The sequence below is a fragment of the Prinia subflava genome, chromosome 1 (genome assembly GCF_021018805.1).
Source record: "Prinia subflava isolate CZ2003 ecotype Zambia chromosome 1, Cam_Psub_1.2, whole genome shotgun sequence".
Lineage (NCBI taxonomy): Eukaryota > Metazoa > Chordata > Aves > Passeriformes > Cisticolidae > Prinia > Prinia subflava.
Genome location: NC_086247.1, coordinates 11867988 through 11884070, shown reverse-complemented (window position 1 = coordinate 11884070; position 16083 = coordinate 11867988). Strand labels below are relative to the sequence as shown.

The following is a 16083-nucleotide window of genomic DNA, read 5'->3' as shown; positions in this document are numbered from 1 at the left end:
TCGTCCCGCCTCGTCCCGCCTCGTCCCGCCTCGTCCCGCCTCGTCCCGCCTCGCCTGAGGGGTCCCTGCCCCTCCAGCCGCCGTTCCGGCCGTACCCGCGAAGTGCCCGCGCCGAGCCGGGATGGCCGCGGTTTCCTCGGGGATGGCGTAGCGGCTTCCCCCGCTGGGCCCAGCGCTTGCTGCGCCGCCCTCAGCCCCGCTCAGGCCGGCCATGGCGCGGCCCGAGGCCGGTTATGAGGCGGCGGTGCCGCCCCGCCCCGCCTGCGCCTACACCAGCTGCTACTGGTAAGGGGGACGGGCGAGCGGGGGCCTGCTCACAGCGCCGTACGGCGCCGGGACAGCCGGAGCCACCGGCGGTGATGGCGCGGCTGCCGGCTGATCCCACGCCTGGGCTCATTTCTCGTCACGAGAAATGAAGTTGAAGGAAAACAAAATAAATAATCCGTTTTGTGTTTTTCAGCGAAGAAAATGTTTGGAAGCTTTGTGACTACATCAGGAGTCAGGATCGCTACCCTTTAGAAGAATTTTATGCTGTTTTCATCTCCAATGATAGGAGGATGGTGAGTTAATCGGATGTGATCAGAGTCGACTATGGAAAGGTTCAGGCCTTAAGACCGCAGCCCGGTGTAGATGAGACACGGTCCCAGCGATTTTGGCCACAGCCCAGTGTTGGGGAGTGAGCCTTTATCCCAGCCCGCAGGTGAGATACAGGCCAAACCCGTCTACTGGCTCACTTTGGCTCAGGGTGTGCCAGCCACACCGTGTGAGATCCTTTCATTATGCACTGCATTCGGGATAGTGGAATGAGGCATGGTGTCCCTGTGAGCTGTCAGAGTAATTCTGTCTGCAATCTATCAATTTAGTAGAATAGCTATCTTTACAAAATCATAGAACTGTTAATAAGGTTGGAGAAGATCTCTAAGACCATCAGGTCCAACCCTGCAACGCTATGTTCACCACTAAACCATATCCTCAAGTCTTCTGGATGTTTCCAGGGATGATGATTCCATCACTTCTCTGGACTTTTTTCAGTGTGGCCCAGAATAGTATCTCGAATTTCATGCTCCTGAAAGAGAAACTAGAAAAAAAATTTCTTATTGCAGCACAGATGTAAGGTGAGAAAGTTGATAGGTTAGCAAAGAACTAACCAATTTACCTGAAATGAATCTGTATTTATCTGAAGGATTTTATATTCACTTCATTTGTAACTTTCAGATTCCACTCTGGAAGCAGAAATCTGGACATGGAGATGAGCCTGTTGTCTGGGTAAGGCATTCATTATTCTCAATAATTTTGAGTGTGTGCCTCTGTAGTTGACAGCTGCAGGATCACACATGGGTATTGAATAAACTGTTCCATCTGAACATAAAGGAACACTTTAGTTGGAGCAGGTTGCTCACAGGGGTTGTGGAATCTCCATCCTTGGAGATTTTTAGAAGCCCTCCAGACACAGTCCTGGGCGGTTGGCTGTAGGAGAGCCTCCTTGAGCAACAGGTTGGACCAGATGACCTCCTAAAGTCCCTTCAAACTTTGTATGTTGCATAGTTTTGCATTAATATTTATAATTCTTTTACATCAGATTTATAAATAGCCTAGATCTGGTGCTCCTTTGCACCATCCCTCATAAATTAATAGCGAGACAGTCAGTAAAACCTGCAGGTGACAAGTCTTAATTATAGTAAGAATGCATAATAGATCTGTGAAAATTATTATGGGTATTGAGGCTTCCAGCCCTGTAGAATTGTAGGTAGATGACTGTATTTGTAAGAAGTAGATGGATGAAAATATTTATGTAGGCCTGCCAAATGATAGAAAAATATAAGCTATAGATGTATTTGAGTGTCAGTAGTTAATCTGACCCATAAACAGTGACTTTGAAGTCTCATTTGATCAATTAATGTAGTTCAGTAATTGTTGCTGCAGAATTCCTTGGTATCATTTTAGAGTCCTTTCAGTTATCTGGCACAGAAAAAACATTTGTGTTTCTTGTGGCAGTTTCTGTTTCTGAAATTCTGCAAAGTAATCTGCAAACTTCTGAAGTTTTCTGATTTCTGAATCATTCACTTTCTTCCAAAATATTGGTATCTTTACAGTACAAAAAAAAAACAACAACCAGTTTGGTTTAAAAAGAGATCCAAGTTTTACAGAGATGACCTAAAAGGGAATAGCAGAGTCAGGAAAGGCCATGCAGAATGTGGATTTCTCATAAAAATTCATGGATTAAAAGGTCTTTTAACTTTGACATTTCAGTGGATCACAGGTTGTGTAAAGCTTGTAAGCTAGTTTTTCTTATACTCTCTAATAGGTTTTTTGAAATACTATTGAATACAGTTGTGTATGTGTATTGGTCTAGTGAAGTACATTGCCCAAATCTTTTTCATTCAATTTTCTTTGTGGTTTTAATATTGGAAGTGTCAAAAGACAGTGCTCAACCCTTTTTGTGAGTGGATTCAATGTAAATTTAAGTAAGTTGTTAAGGGCTACCTTCAATTTAATTTTGGAAAACAGCAGTGTACATTCCTGACACCTAATGTCAGTAACTGCAGCATCCCCAACCTCCACCTTACAAGTTAAGGAGTAAAACTGCTCTGCATGGCCCAAATGTCTTGATGAAATCGTTGCCTTGAAAAAGTGTGATGTAGTACCCACAGATATTTTTCCCAGTCTCAAGAGCTGCTACAGGAAATTGTCTCACTCCTGTGGTCCTCCTGATCTGAGCTGTTGGCTGGTTTTTCAGTGGTGTGCTGGTTTTTCAGGTGCTTCTGGCAGCTGAACACTCGACACTCAAATTCACAGACCGTGTTACTGCAACAGGTACAAAATCTCTTAATAGAAGAGATCACTAGGTAACTCTAATGTTAACCTGTCATTTCATCTTGTGAGTTTATTTAGGACTGGGTCTAATAAAAAAGTGCCTAACCAAACAACTTTTGTGGTTTGCTGGGGAACATAAGAGAGATTTTCTGTTTTCTTAGGAGTAGTGTACACTTTAGTTTGCTGTCTTGGCTTAAATCAGAGGAGGCTGCAAAGAAGTGGGAAGGATAGCAAGGTTTCTGGAAGAGCAGATGGGCAAGATAGACATTAGGAAATCTCTCTCCTGGTGCCAGAAATGTTGCAGGCTTAATATTCAAGGACAGCAAGCAGGCATTAAAAAATGGATCTGAACTTAAGCTTTTAGGAATCTGTTTTATTCCACTCTCTTTACCAGTTTCTCATTAATTGCTGTTTAACTAATGGCAACTGCCCTTCTTCCCAGGACTACCATGTGGTTCTACTTCACGTTTCCAGCGGGGAGCAGAACTTCATTTACGACCTTGACACAGTGTTGCCGTTTCCGTGTCCTTTTGATGTGTACAGCATGGAGGCCTTCAGGCTGGATGACAGCCTTCGTCCAGAGTTTCACAGGTGATGACATGAAATATAAAGACTGTGGATGTTATTTCATTAAACCAAAGTTGAAGTTCTCTTTGTGTATGCATAGTGACAGAGGTTTCTTTACTATACTCCAGTAAAATAAATGCACTGTGTTACTTTTCTAAAGCTCTTTACCTTAGTCATCAAAAGTCCTTTTCTTTTACAGCTTTACAACTTGGCCCAACATTGCTGGTTTGTGTCTTTAATATCATTAGTGCTCCTTGATGAAAGTACTCTTACTCTAAGTGATTAGTGCAGTATTGTGTACATGCATCTTTTAATACAATTTTGCTTTTTTTTAGAAAAATCAGAATGATTCGAGCAGATTTGTACTTGAAGACATTTGCTTCAGACAGATCTCATATGAAGGATGCAAATGGGAAATGGCAAAAACCTCCTCCTCCATACCCTTGCATTGAAACTGCAGGTGAGCTCCCAGAACTCCTTCTTCCTGCTTACAGTCTGATTGAAATAGTACAGGATGCACTTGAGAAATAAATAACTTCTATAACAATTTTCCAGCCAGCTTAATTACTTCATATAGGAAAAAATAGGGCTATGAAGCATTTGGTACTCTCTTTTTTGAACATGTAGCCTAACATGTCTTCTGGCATTTACTGGTATCAAATACTAATTACTGATATTCATAAACTGAGCAGAGAGTGAGAGGTCAGTAATACTGTTCTCTTGTTGCAGGAGGGAACTGAAGCAGACAGGCCAAATAACTTGCTTAAGGGGTCACAAAGTTTTTCACACAGTGATTATACCACACTCTAGCACACAGATCCCTTTCTGGCAAAGTAGTGTTGGCAGGAGGAAGTTTTCAGGCTCTGCCCAGTGTGGTGGGTTTGCCTGCATGAAATGTCTGACGTTTCTTTACCAGGTGAGTGGACTCCAGGATGTTTTAAGTCACTGGCAAGTTGGCAAGCTTTTCCTTAAGCCTCTTTTAAGTGATAGCCTAGCTGAAAGCCTCTGGGCCAGGCAGAGAGAGAGGTAAAGACTTGGCATCTGTTCTGTAGAGCTGCTTAAAGCATTCTTATCACACAGCACTTCAGCTTATTCTAATCATGTGTTTTGCAAGCTGAGTAGCATTTGCCGTGTGTGTGTTTGTTTGTTCTCTCATTTCCTTCCAATGAAAGCATGGTGACATTTTGCTTTGAAACAGTTTGAAAGTTTCCATGTTATTGCTCCACGGCTGGTTTTGTTGATTTTTAGTAATGGAGTGCTGCTCTGTGTTTATGTTAGAGAAGGGAGGGACAAAGAAACATCTTCTGTCTTTAGGTCCAAGTGGTTTTAAGTTGCTGGGAAATTAATTCTCAGTCTTTGCTTTGACTTCTAAGGAAGCTTGGTGTTTCACATGAGAGCAGAAGTGAACACTGAGAGTGAGCAGGAACACAGATGTAGTCTTCGTGTTTCTTTAGGTGTTTTCTAGACAATCCAGGTTATGAAGCACCTTGAATTCTGACTCTTGGTTATTATGTTCAGCAGAGTTTTATGCAAAAGTATTGTAGGGAGTGTAGGATTCCTGAACTACAGTGAATGGTTCTCTGTTAGCTGGAGCCTCGTAGGTGCTGACAGCTTTTTTGTCTGTGGAAACCTTGTTGTTTTGATAGCTCAGAGCTAATGAAAGTGTGAGGAATATAGATGAGGTCAGGCCAGGAAAGCAAAAAATTCTATACAAATCAAAACAGTGAAAAACCATTGTGGGTGGCAAGTTACATAATGACTCAAACAGTTGCAGATGTGTACATGTATCTGTAGCAGGAGTAAATGACTCCATAGCTGCAAACCTTGAACTCTCCTTGAACACCTGTTGTGTCTGGCTGAGCTTTACCTCAATGGTGAGCAGCAGCCACAGGCCTCAGCCAGCTTCCAGATTGTCTCTGTGATGCTGGTAGATAGCAAAGGATATGTAGCTTTTACTTCCTCTTTTGCTTTCATTCTTTGCTCTGTAACTCGCCATGCCAAATCTAATGTCCATCGGTCATCCAGTCCAACATCTGCCAAAACAGGGATTCCTCAGGGCTCTGTCCAGTCTGGTCTTAAACACCTCCAGGGATGGTGATTCCAGCACCTTTCTGAACAGTGTTCCAGTGTTTGACCACTGTCATGGTAAAAAAAAAAATAAAAAAGAGTAATATAATCTGAATGTCTCATGTTCCAGCTTACCTTTTTCATTTCTTGTCCTGTTGCCAGGCTCCCCCAAGAAGACTCTGGCTCCATTGTCCTAGCTCTGATCAGGCAGATGTAGGCAGCAGTAATGTCTCCCCTTCATCTTCTCTTTTTAAGACTGAACAGGCCCAGTTCTCTGAGCCTCTCCTTGGATAAATGCTGTCCTGCACCAAACAACTTGATTTTCCCCTTCTGGGTCTGCTTCAGTATGTCCATGTTTTGGGGGTTTGTTTTTGTGCTGAGTAGCTCCAAATGGACACAATATTGCAGCACTGTGCTGATGTGCTCTGCTCTCCTGGTCAGCTGGCTGAAATTTGTTACCCTGCACCCACTGAAGGTGAAAAGTCATTCACTAGGGAGCTACAAGGTCTGAGTCAGAACAGGACTAGATTGTCTCAGATCTAGGATATCTAGTTCAAGTTTTCTTTCATTTAGTACCAGTTCCTCCAGCTTTACTTTTTGTCTTCCCTTTGTATTCACTTGAGATACTTAATAATGGTTTGTGCTTCAATGTGCACAGTGCTGTGTGTCTGTGAGGAGTCTGGGTCCAACTATAATGTCTCAGCACAATTTTTAAGGCATAAAGCTGCCTTATTTTTAACTTGATGTAAAACTGGGTGGCAGACCTTTTGTTATCATAAAAGAGCCTGGGGTATTAATGTTCGTGTCCATGCCAAACTCCATTGCAGATAACTGTTTTCTCCCTGCCGTTTCACTTAGATAGAACATTCTGCTTTCCATGTTGATTGGTGTTTGCATAAGATTAAATTACTTACATATTTCATGTTAGAGGTGACTGCAATATAATGCCTGACAGAACTGACCCCATATTCTTCTAATACCAATTTATTAGTGAGGCACATTTCTGTCAGAGTGGGTTTGTTTTGGTTTTATCTTTTTTTGCTTTCATTTAGAGTAGCCAAATTCCTAAGCTTTTGAGAAGATGCAAGGTTTTCATATTCTGTTTCCTATGTGTGTTCTCTGATGTTTGTGGTGGTTTGACCCTGCCTGAGTGCCAGGTGCCCACCAAAGCTGCTCAGTCACTCTCACCTGCAGCTGCACAGAGAAGAGAAAATGCCATGAAAACTCATGAGTTGAGATAAGGATGGGGAGAGATCACTCACCGATTACTGTCATGGGCAAAACAGACTCGACGTAGGGAAATTAGTTGAATTTATTACCAATCAAAATCAGCAGGATAATGAGGAGCAAAACAAATACTAACACCTTTCCCCCACCCCTCCCTCTTCACCAGTCTTAGCTTTATTCCCAATTCTCTACCTCCTCCCTCCCTGCTCAGTGAGGAATGGGGGTTGCAGTCATCACAGGTTGTTTCTGCTGCTGCTCAGGGAGAGGAGTCCTTCCCTTGCTCCAGCGTGGGGTTCCTCTCATGCAGTTCTTCATGAACTTCTCTAATATGAGTCCATCCCATGGGCTGCAGATCTTCATGAAGCTCTAGTGTGGCTCCCTTTCCACAGGGTGCAGTCCTTCAGGAACAGGCTGCTCCTGCATGGATCCCCACGGGGTCACAAGTCCTGCCACCAAACCTCCTCCAGCCTGGGCTCCTCTCTCTACAGGTCCCTGCCAGCAGCCTGCTCCTGCGTGGGCTTCCCATGGGGGTCACAGCCTCCTTCCAGGCATCCACCTGCTCCAGCCTGAGGCTCCTCCATGGGCTGCAGGGGCACGGCTGCCTCACCACGATCACCACAGGCTGCAGGGGAATACCTGCTCTGGTGTCTGGAGCACCTCCTTACCCTCATTCTTCACTGGCCTTGGTGTCTGCAGAGGTGTTTCTCCCACATATTCTCACTCCTCACTGGCTCCAGTTACGTCTGTGCAATAGCTTTTCTTTAATTTCTTAATAGAAGTGGTCCTACAACAATCACTGATGGGCTCAGCCTTTGCCAGAGGAGGGTCCATCCTGGAGCTGGCTGGCACTGGCTCTGTTGGACATGGGGGAAGCTTCTAGAGAAGCCAGCCCTACAGCCCTCCCCTGCTACCAAAACCTTTCAGAATTGAATTGAGCAATCTCAATCATCAACAAATTAAACATTTTTCCCCTACTAGTAACTCAAAGGGAATAATTCTTAAACTGTATTTGTCCTATTCATGGGGTTGCAAAATATATAATAAAAAAATAAGCTTACATGGAGTCATAAATTTCAGTCTATGCCTAAAAAAATTGAAGCTGGCACAAGGTGACTTTTAAAAGCATTTTTCTAAAAGACAAACAACTCCAGTCCAATCAATAAAACAATCTAAAAAATCTCTCTCAGACTCCTCAGCACCTCCTCAGAATTCACCTGCTAAGCATTTAGCCTCTTAGAGCTGGCTCTGCTCTTGCTGTTTCCCGGAGTTATGCCTCTGTGTTTTACTGGCGTTGCTCTGGCCTCTGTTCTGCTCTGCTGCTATGGATGCCAGGAGAGGCTGGCCAGCCTAACTGGCTGCACAGCGCTTTCTCACCCTGTCCTGTCCTCAAACTGCTCTGCTGGAATAAACATACCTGAGCTGCAGCACATTCCCTTGGTCCCACCTGTTTGCCAGTGACCTCCTGTTGAAAGAAAACAGGGTATTTTGTTCAAATAATAAAAACTTAAGGAAATGAGATTTGATGAACAAATCAATTATTCTAGAGCTGGTGAGCCCAACCTTGGATTTTCTTTTACATTTTCTTCCCACAAATTCATGAGGTCTGATTCAGTTTAGTTTATGACTTGGGATGAGACCAGCCCTCCTTACTGCAAGCCTGTGTAAAATACAGCTTGCTCAGTGCATTTCAAAATTCCTCTGAGCAGATGGTCGGATGGCTTATGCACAAGTGTTAGCAGCAACTGTACCACAGAAAAGCACCGGTTTGAATTGCAGTTTTCCCAAGGTGTTTGGTAGCACCCTCACTGGATTGATTTGTAAAAGCTTTTTGTTCTTTTTATTATTAATAAAATCCCAGGTAGTCAGTAATGATGGGGTTTTACTTGGGTTGGTTTTTTTATTATTTTGAAGAGCATGAGTAGGACAGCTGAGAAATTCTGGAGACACTGTGTATCAAACATATATGTAACAAGAAATCTCTTAGACAGAGGCCCAGCAGATGTCTGGAGTTGCTTTCTGTATCTCCTGGCTGAAGTCCTGGCAGGATCCTAGAAGAGAAAAGGCACTGACAGGGATACAAGTAGCTCCTATGCACTTCATGGAACCTGCTGCTGCTCTCATTTGAGAGTAGAACTCCAGTCTGTCAAGTTAGGTCCTTATTTCATAAGCTTTTGTGGAAGTAATGAATCAAGTCAGATAGATAAAATAAAGACACAACTAAGAAATATTTAAATTCCCAGAGTGGCTGGTTGAAATTACACCAATTTCTGTAAAAGATAATTTAAAGTGGTGAGCTGTGTTTTGCATTAAGATCAACCATGATGGTTTCCACAGTTACATCTCAGCTGTGGAGAACAGCAGCCCCCCAGTTCAGAGTGGGAAGAGTCCTTCTGACTTAGCTCCCTGTTCAGATGAGGGAGGAGGATCTGAAGAGAACTGTAAACACCTACACAAGTCTGTGAAGAGTCCAACTTTCTTTTAGGTGTCCCCAAGGTTTTAGGCATCAGCAGAACTGATTTTGGAAGATTTCCTTGCTTCCAGCAGCCCTTGGGCAGCTCTTGTTATGCCGAGTTAGTCCAAGGTCCATGAGCCAAGCCGAGGCTCGGCTTAAATGCTGCTTTCTAACTACTGTTGGCAGAAGCCACAAGTGTCATGGCTAACAATGCCTGAGATAGTGCCTGGCCTTATTTCATCCCTGCTCAGACTAAAAGTGGCAGACTTGATTTAAACAAAGTTATGCAGGAATCCCAGAATGGGCCAGATAGGTCTCATTTGTGGGGAGTGTATGTAACAAAGTGAGTTTGGTCAAAGAGGAAGATGGGCTCTAAGCATGTACGAATGTAAGCTGGTATAACAGCACCTGAGGAGGACTGCAAGGGTAATATAAATCTGACAAGAAAATAATTCTGCCGCTACTGTAAAAATGTTGTAGGATACGTGCTCCTTGCTTTTGTGGAGAGATCATCTTGGTTTGCCAGCTGTAGCATCCAGATGTATCTTTTGTAAATTCCCCCATGTCCAACAGAGCCAGTGCCAGCCAGCTCCAGGATGGATCCCCCTCCGGCAAAGGCTGAGCCCATCAGTGATTGTTGTAGTTCCTCTTCCTTTAAGAAATTAAAGCTATTGCACAGAAGTAATTGTGGCCAGTTTGTCACTCTTACCTGCTTCAGGAAGAGAACTTTGTGGTATTCTCATGCATTTTTGCCGAGCTGATTCCTAGCGCTGTCAGGTCTAACACGACATGCACGGGCTTCAGAGGAAAGAGCAGCGTAGAGGGGCTGTTATTACACGAATAAACCGGGAGAGGTCCCACCGAGCTTTTCCCTATGGGTCTCTCCCGTGCTGCTCCGGTGCCATCTACCGACAGGTTCTTAGGCCATCGCTCTTCAAAGGCAGGGACTTGATTGCTTTGGTAAAACAATCTGCCACAATCCTTCTGAAGTTCGAGAGTATTTCATTTCCTACGGACATTGTGATAGCAACTTCCAAACTGTGAACAGCAGCTGTGTTTGTAACTACTGGAACAATCTCCTTTAAATGCTTTACCATTCACTGAACAGTTTTTATTTTGATTGAATTATTTTACTATGCTCAATGCATATAAAGCAGACAATTATTTATTTATTTATTTATTTAATCATAAGTATATGAAGAATTACATTAATTTTGAAAAAGCATCTGGAAGGAAAAGACAAGTTTGGAATTGGAAAACAGACTTACCAGTCTACCAGCAAGCAAGAGCTGTTATCCACTGCTAATTTGTTCTTGAGCTATGACTGCAAATTGCTGAACTTATGCTATTTTAAATTGTAACACTGGCAGAAATTGTCCCTGTTCTGTCAGACTTACTTCAGCAGTAGGACCATGCTTGGCTGGACATAAGGATTTTCCATATGCAGAGTTCAAAAGGTTAACAAGAAAAGATTTAGGGGCCAGACCTCAGAAGGGGTGAGAGTTGGGATTAGGCAAATCACAAAGCTGTGCTGTAGTGTAGACATGGTGCAAACTAGAGACCTTCAAGGGGTGGATTATACATAGGACTCCTGTGTCTGGGGTTCCTGAATATCATCTTCTTTTCCTTGCTTACACTGTCCATAATGGTAAGCCTAGTTACCCAAGCATTTTGCAGCTGAAGCAAATTCCATCCTTTGGATTTTATAATCTATTCATTAGAGCCTCCTCTTATTTGATTCTTAATCCTTAAATGCACACATGAATCATCTGTGGTAAAGTAAATACTTACTTAATACAGTGGAAGAGCTGTTAACAGTAAATCTGTAAAGTAAACCTGAAACGGTGGCTTTACCACTCTGTTCCTTAAACTCATTCTCTGCCAGTTTTCTTTTAATGGGCATTTAAAAAGATTATTTGTGCACATCATCAGTGAGAACCTAAAACAACAAGCCCACAGATGTTTGTCATCAGAACTGAACCTCTGATCAGCATGGGTCTGAGTAAGCCAAGCTTGTACCAGGCCAGCTCCAGAAAAAGGATGTATAAGACACCTAAACCCAAAACTGCACACCAGCACTTTTCCAGTGAGCTCTCTGGGATCCATGAATGTGACAGAATGGTTTCTAGTTCTGCAGAGAATAGAGCAGATTAAAATCCTGGCCAAGAGCAGTCATGGTTACTTTTCTCTTGAAACCGTGCCAGTTAAACTTTTCACCCTGACTTCATTCTGTCATTCAGGATTCACAAAAAAGGTATTTGCCCCCAGCCTAGTTTGTGTTCTTCGTCTTCACCTGAGCATCCCTCTAGGCTGGGGGCTGGGTTAGGTCACACATCTCATCCCCTCTGCATATTCTGGCCCTGCAGATGGGCCCGTGTTCAGTGAGGACAAAGTTCAGGGCTGGAGGGAAAACAAATACTGTAATCCAGAGAGTAACAAGCTGCAGGTTTGCCAAGGGGTTAATCACTTCTGAGAGACAATAAGCAATTTGCAGTTCTGAATACTGCTGTGAGCCCATCCCTCTGTGCTCAGTGCAAAAGTTGACTCTGTTGACTTTGGTTCAGAACTTAAATGCATGAATAATACCTCCCCTGCTTTTGAGTCATCTCATTTGTGTGAATGCAGGAAGACTGGAATTGCACTTCCCTGTGTTGGTTGTTATTTGCACTCCAGTTCTCTCACACTACTTGACCCTTCCAGGCTGCTAATGTAGGGAAGAATCTTACCCACACTTCCAGTGATCCTGCAATGTGATTATTGCTATGGGTAGAGAGGGAAATCAGGGCAAAAGCAATGTTTCAGAGACTGGAAATAGATGTTTCTGTGCCACCATACAATTTGCAGAATCTTGCTGGAGTGAACTGAACTATTGAAGAGGGATTTGAAATGTTTTCTTGAGAGATGTATACCTGTGCTACAGAACTTGCATCAGGAACTTAAATATCTCCCTTTTCTTGTCCTTTTTCAGATTCCAAGATGAACTTGGATGATTTCATTAGTATGAACCCCAAAGTGGGATGGGGCTCAGTGTTCTCCCTTCCAGACTTTGTGCATCGATTTGGCAATCAGACTGGTTACAGCTATTCCTTGGAAGGACAGTAAAGTGAACAGAGTTCTTCTGGTTCTGAGTGGATGTGTTTTGTTTTGCTGCTCTTACATTGTATTTATGGTTTATGTTTCTGTAAATGGAATAGATATTTGGAAAAATAGAACACCCAGTCACAAATATCATGAACTGAATAAAAACCTTTATTTTAGTTATGTAAGAATGCACTTGGTTTTTAATGTCAAATCAAAGGCAGACATGCCACCATAAGCATATTGCTTTTCCAGCTACTGTACCCAAACTGAAAAGAGCTGCAAAAAAAGCTTTTGGAAAAATATGTGCATAAAATACTGAACATTGTAGCCTAAATTGCTACATGTTGTCACATTTTAAAAGTGAGATATGGTTTTCTTCATGGTATGATTGCTGTCAATTATATGTAAACAGACAATGCATCTTGGTTTCCTTACTAGCTTTACTGATTAGTCCTTATTTAGCAGAAGTGTAAAGGGAAAATTGATTTAGTAGTTCAGTTGTGAATTCTCATGCACAATGTAAAACCAGGTGAGTATCCAGGTTTCTGTGCTGTACAAGAGGAGAATTAAATGCTGCCATTTCAGTTAAATGTTGTAGTGCTGACAGTTCCTGGCAGATGCAGTTGGTATTTTTGCTTCTCATGCTGGCTGTGCATTCTCACCTGCTCCCGTCTTCTTGCACGTGGTGTTTGTTTGGCCTTGTGGTAATTCAGGATAATTCTGACAGAAAGCAGGAAGTTTAGTTGAGGGGTTTTTTCTGCCTCTTGGTTCCTTGAGCTGGCCTGCCATGAGGTCAGACAGCTGCTCCTGCTGGTGTAAGGAAATCAGCAGGGCCATATGGATGGGGGGAGGGGAGTGAGAAGCCTCCCCCTTCTGGGTTGTCTGCTCTGAATATCCGCAGAGGTGATTCCAAACTGCATCCCTCAGGGCATCCCGGGAGAGCCAGCATGCTGACAGGGCTTGCAGCAGTCTCACACTTGTTAGGAGAGTGCCCTAAACATGGAATTGCAGAAACAGGCTAAAATGAGGTCTTTAATTCTCAGCTTTGGACCTGTTCTACTTTATACCCTAGCACATCAAAGACTTACCAGAACACAGGTTAGAAGGGTCAGGCAGTCGCTGGTCCAATGTCCTGTTCAAATCAGGTCACACCAGGCTGCTCAGGGCTTTAGCCACTCAGACCTCGGAAACCTGCTGGGATTGAGACTACAATAAACATTTGTGACACGCTTCATTCCTGTGAGAAAAGCACAGTAAAGGTTTTAAGTATTAAGGGATCGTTTTATTTGTAAGTAAAGTATCAGCACTTGTAAGAATCTTGTATGTTTTTTAACACAGGTTTATTGTTATGTACGTAGTGTATTACTGTATCTCTCTGTATGTATCAGTTCTAGAGAATTTACTCAGCATATTAACAGCAGAGACAGCCAACTGAACTACTGTGGGATTGAGTCACTTCATCCAGACATCTCTTTCTGTATCATAAGGGCTGCTGAATATAGGGACTTTCTGCTGCCAGATGTAGCACAGTTGGTTGCCAGTGCAGATAGGCTGCTCCTACACCTATTCCTTGAGTGCCAGCATGGACTAGTTAGGAGTTGTTGGGACACTCCCCTCTGGAGCAGGACAGCTGAGCTGCAGTTTCTGTCACTCTGAACCAGCATCACCAGAAGAAACTGAGCTGAAACTTGGGATCTCTGATAAACTGGTGCACAGAACCCTCCCAAGGGGGGACAGCTGGATTTATCAGATACTCCTGTGTAAAAGGTCTGATGTGTTCATGTTTGGGTGAAATGGCAGCTCTTTCTGCTCGATGCTGCTGTAGCCAGCACGCTGTGAGGGAATGAAGATGTTGTTAGTGGTTTTGAGTCATGTTAAGTCTGGCTGTGGCAGTGCAGAGCAGCACCAGTTTGCCTGCTCAGCTCTGTGTAGCTGCCAGTGCACTGGGTTAGACACAGCAGAAATGAGAATGTAAAGATCCACATTTCACATGAACGGGTTGTGTTAAGCACTTCTTACCCTTCAAGTGGTTGAATCTCATAGACACAGAGTTCCTGTGCATTGCACAACAGGCCCTTTAAGTTGTTACAGAACATGAGGTTCTCATCCCTCCCTACTTGAGTATGTCATTTGATTTAACCTCAGCTGGTTTCCGGTGCCTGAAATCTGACACACTCCCTTTAGTGGGGGTCAAGACACAAGAATCTGCCTGGTTTAATCTAGTTTCAGCATCAAGGCTGTTAGAGAAGAACAGTCACAACCATTATTCAGAATGTGCAAGTTTTAAAAAAAAAACAACAATGTGAAGAGTTAGTCCTCTTCCTCTGTAATCATTCTGAACAGGCGCTTAATTTTACATGTAGCAGGCTGGATGTGGGTGATTATAGCTTTTTTATAATTAAGCACCTTTTTGTGGCTCTTGTAAAGTTGTCATTCCAGAGGGATCAGTAGAAGCCAGAGAATTATTCAATTCATCGCTGAGGATGGTGATAGTGTGGTGCTGTCTCTCTAGCCCATCAAGGGCAATTCATCACCTTTCAGTTGGCATGGTATCAGAAGGAAAGAATTCAGGAATACATAAAGTGCTCATTTAGGGCCTGAAATACAAAGATACGCTACTCACTTCACTGTAATTATCAGAAACCAGCTCTTTTCTGATGCTGATTAGTCCTAGTGTCTCATCAGAGGGACTAAGTGACTTCCCTCCCTTTAGTCCTTTCTCCAGGTAACCCTAGTCCTGACTATTTTGTGGAACTTGCTGTGTTTAACCTCTGCTGTCAACCCACATTTGATGCATGAGGTGGCCCCACCAGTGTGGTTTCCCCACTGGACACCACAGCAAGCTGCAGACAGAAAAGCAAAGTTTGCTGAGAGACACATTGCCATGTACCTACAGAAGTACAGGCAAAGAACTTCCACTGTAATTCTGATGGCAAGGAGGGAACCTCATTGCCAGACATCACTAATTGTCAGCTCTGTGACCAGAAATGTATTTAAACTCCTAAGATTCAAGCAACTTCATGCCACAGTCATGTGTTCATGTGTGGGGTGCATTGTATGGCAGAGCCCAGCTCAGGGGCAGCCCCAGGCTGAAGTGGTGCTTAGGGAGAGCCTCACTCCTGCATGCTGGGGAACTGGGCTCATGCCACTGAGAGATAGGGGATAACAGGAAAGCATTGATGGCTGATTGTCTTGGGTGCACTGGCACAACAGGATCAGCCTGTGCTCATTTATACTCCATGCTGTCCATAGCCCTTGAGACTTTCAATCTTCACTGTGTCCAGGACAAAGATGTGCTGCTTATGCACTTTCAGTACAATGATTTTCTAGTGCAGGTTAACTTCCCATTCCCTTTCAGCCTTCTTTACCTTGTCCTTTTCCACAGTGATGTCTTTCTCTTGGCCAGTTATTACAATTTTTATGACCTTGGAGCCCCTAAATGGTGGCTTTTTGGACTAGGTGATCCTTGCATTGAAGAAAGCGAGGAGAAACCCTCCTGCTCTCAGGTCAGTTACTCACAATCCCATGGTCTCCCAGCTACTGTATTCTGTTGATCACTGGAAATTCTCCAAGCCTTTTATTTCTAGATGTCATAGGGCAAGATTCTGATAGCCTTATAATGGGGGCATATCCCATCTCACAGGTGATTCCTCCCATCTCCACCAGGCTATTGCAGCAGTAAGCTGCAGCATGAGATGGAACACCCACATCTGTCCTGCCTTTTCTCTGCTGCTGCTTTTTACCTAAGAATATCGTTTATTTGGTAACTAACCTCTTTTATTCAGCTCTTTGTGGCTTTAGAAAAATAGACACTTTTTTCTGGCATGCTTTTACTCGGTCAGTGCATTTTTGCAAACTTGAATGTGGCCAGGTCT

At 43.4% G+C, this 16083-nt stretch overlaps 1 protein-coding gene across 2 annotated transcripts; it reads left to right on the top strand.

Annotated features, from left to right (window-relative positions):
- Positions 1-73: 73 nt before the first annotated feature.
- NTAQ1 (N-terminal glutamine amidase 1) lies at positions 74-12388 on the top strand. Of its 2 annotated transcripts, none has more exons than XM_063417473.1 (6): positions 74-285; positions 461-560; positions 1216-1266; positions 3257-3405; positions 3717-3841; positions 12096-12388. In XM_063417473.1, exons 1-6 carry the CDS (start codon positions 212-214, stop codon positions 12227-12229), a joined length of 633 nt encoding a protein of 210 aa, XP_063273543.1. In that variant the 5' UTR covers positions 74-211; the 3' UTR covers positions 12230-12388. The 2 variants fall into 2 exon arrangements, with proteins under 2 accessions (XP_063273543.1, XP_063273629.1); XM_063417559.1 differs by lacking the exon at positions 74-285 and adding an exon at positions 2757-2814 and having other exon boundaries at positions 456-560.
- The last annotated feature ends 3695 nt before the right edge of the window (positions 12389-16083 follow it).

Excerpts from the sequence above, each read along its gene's own strand:
- NTAQ1 (XM_063417473.1), top strand. The coding sequence starts at position 212 with ATGGCGCGGCCCGAGGCCGGTTATGAGGCGGCGGTGCCGCCCCGCCCC. Across the intron at positions 561-1,215 it reads TCTCCAATGATAGGAGGATG|ATTCCACTCTGGAAGCAGAA; the intron begins GTGAGTTAATCG and ends TGTAACTTTCAG. Across the intron at positions 3,406-3,716 it reads CTTCGTCCAGAGTTTCACAG|AAAAATCAGAATGATTCGAG; the intron begins GTGATGACATGA and ends GCTTTTTTTTAG.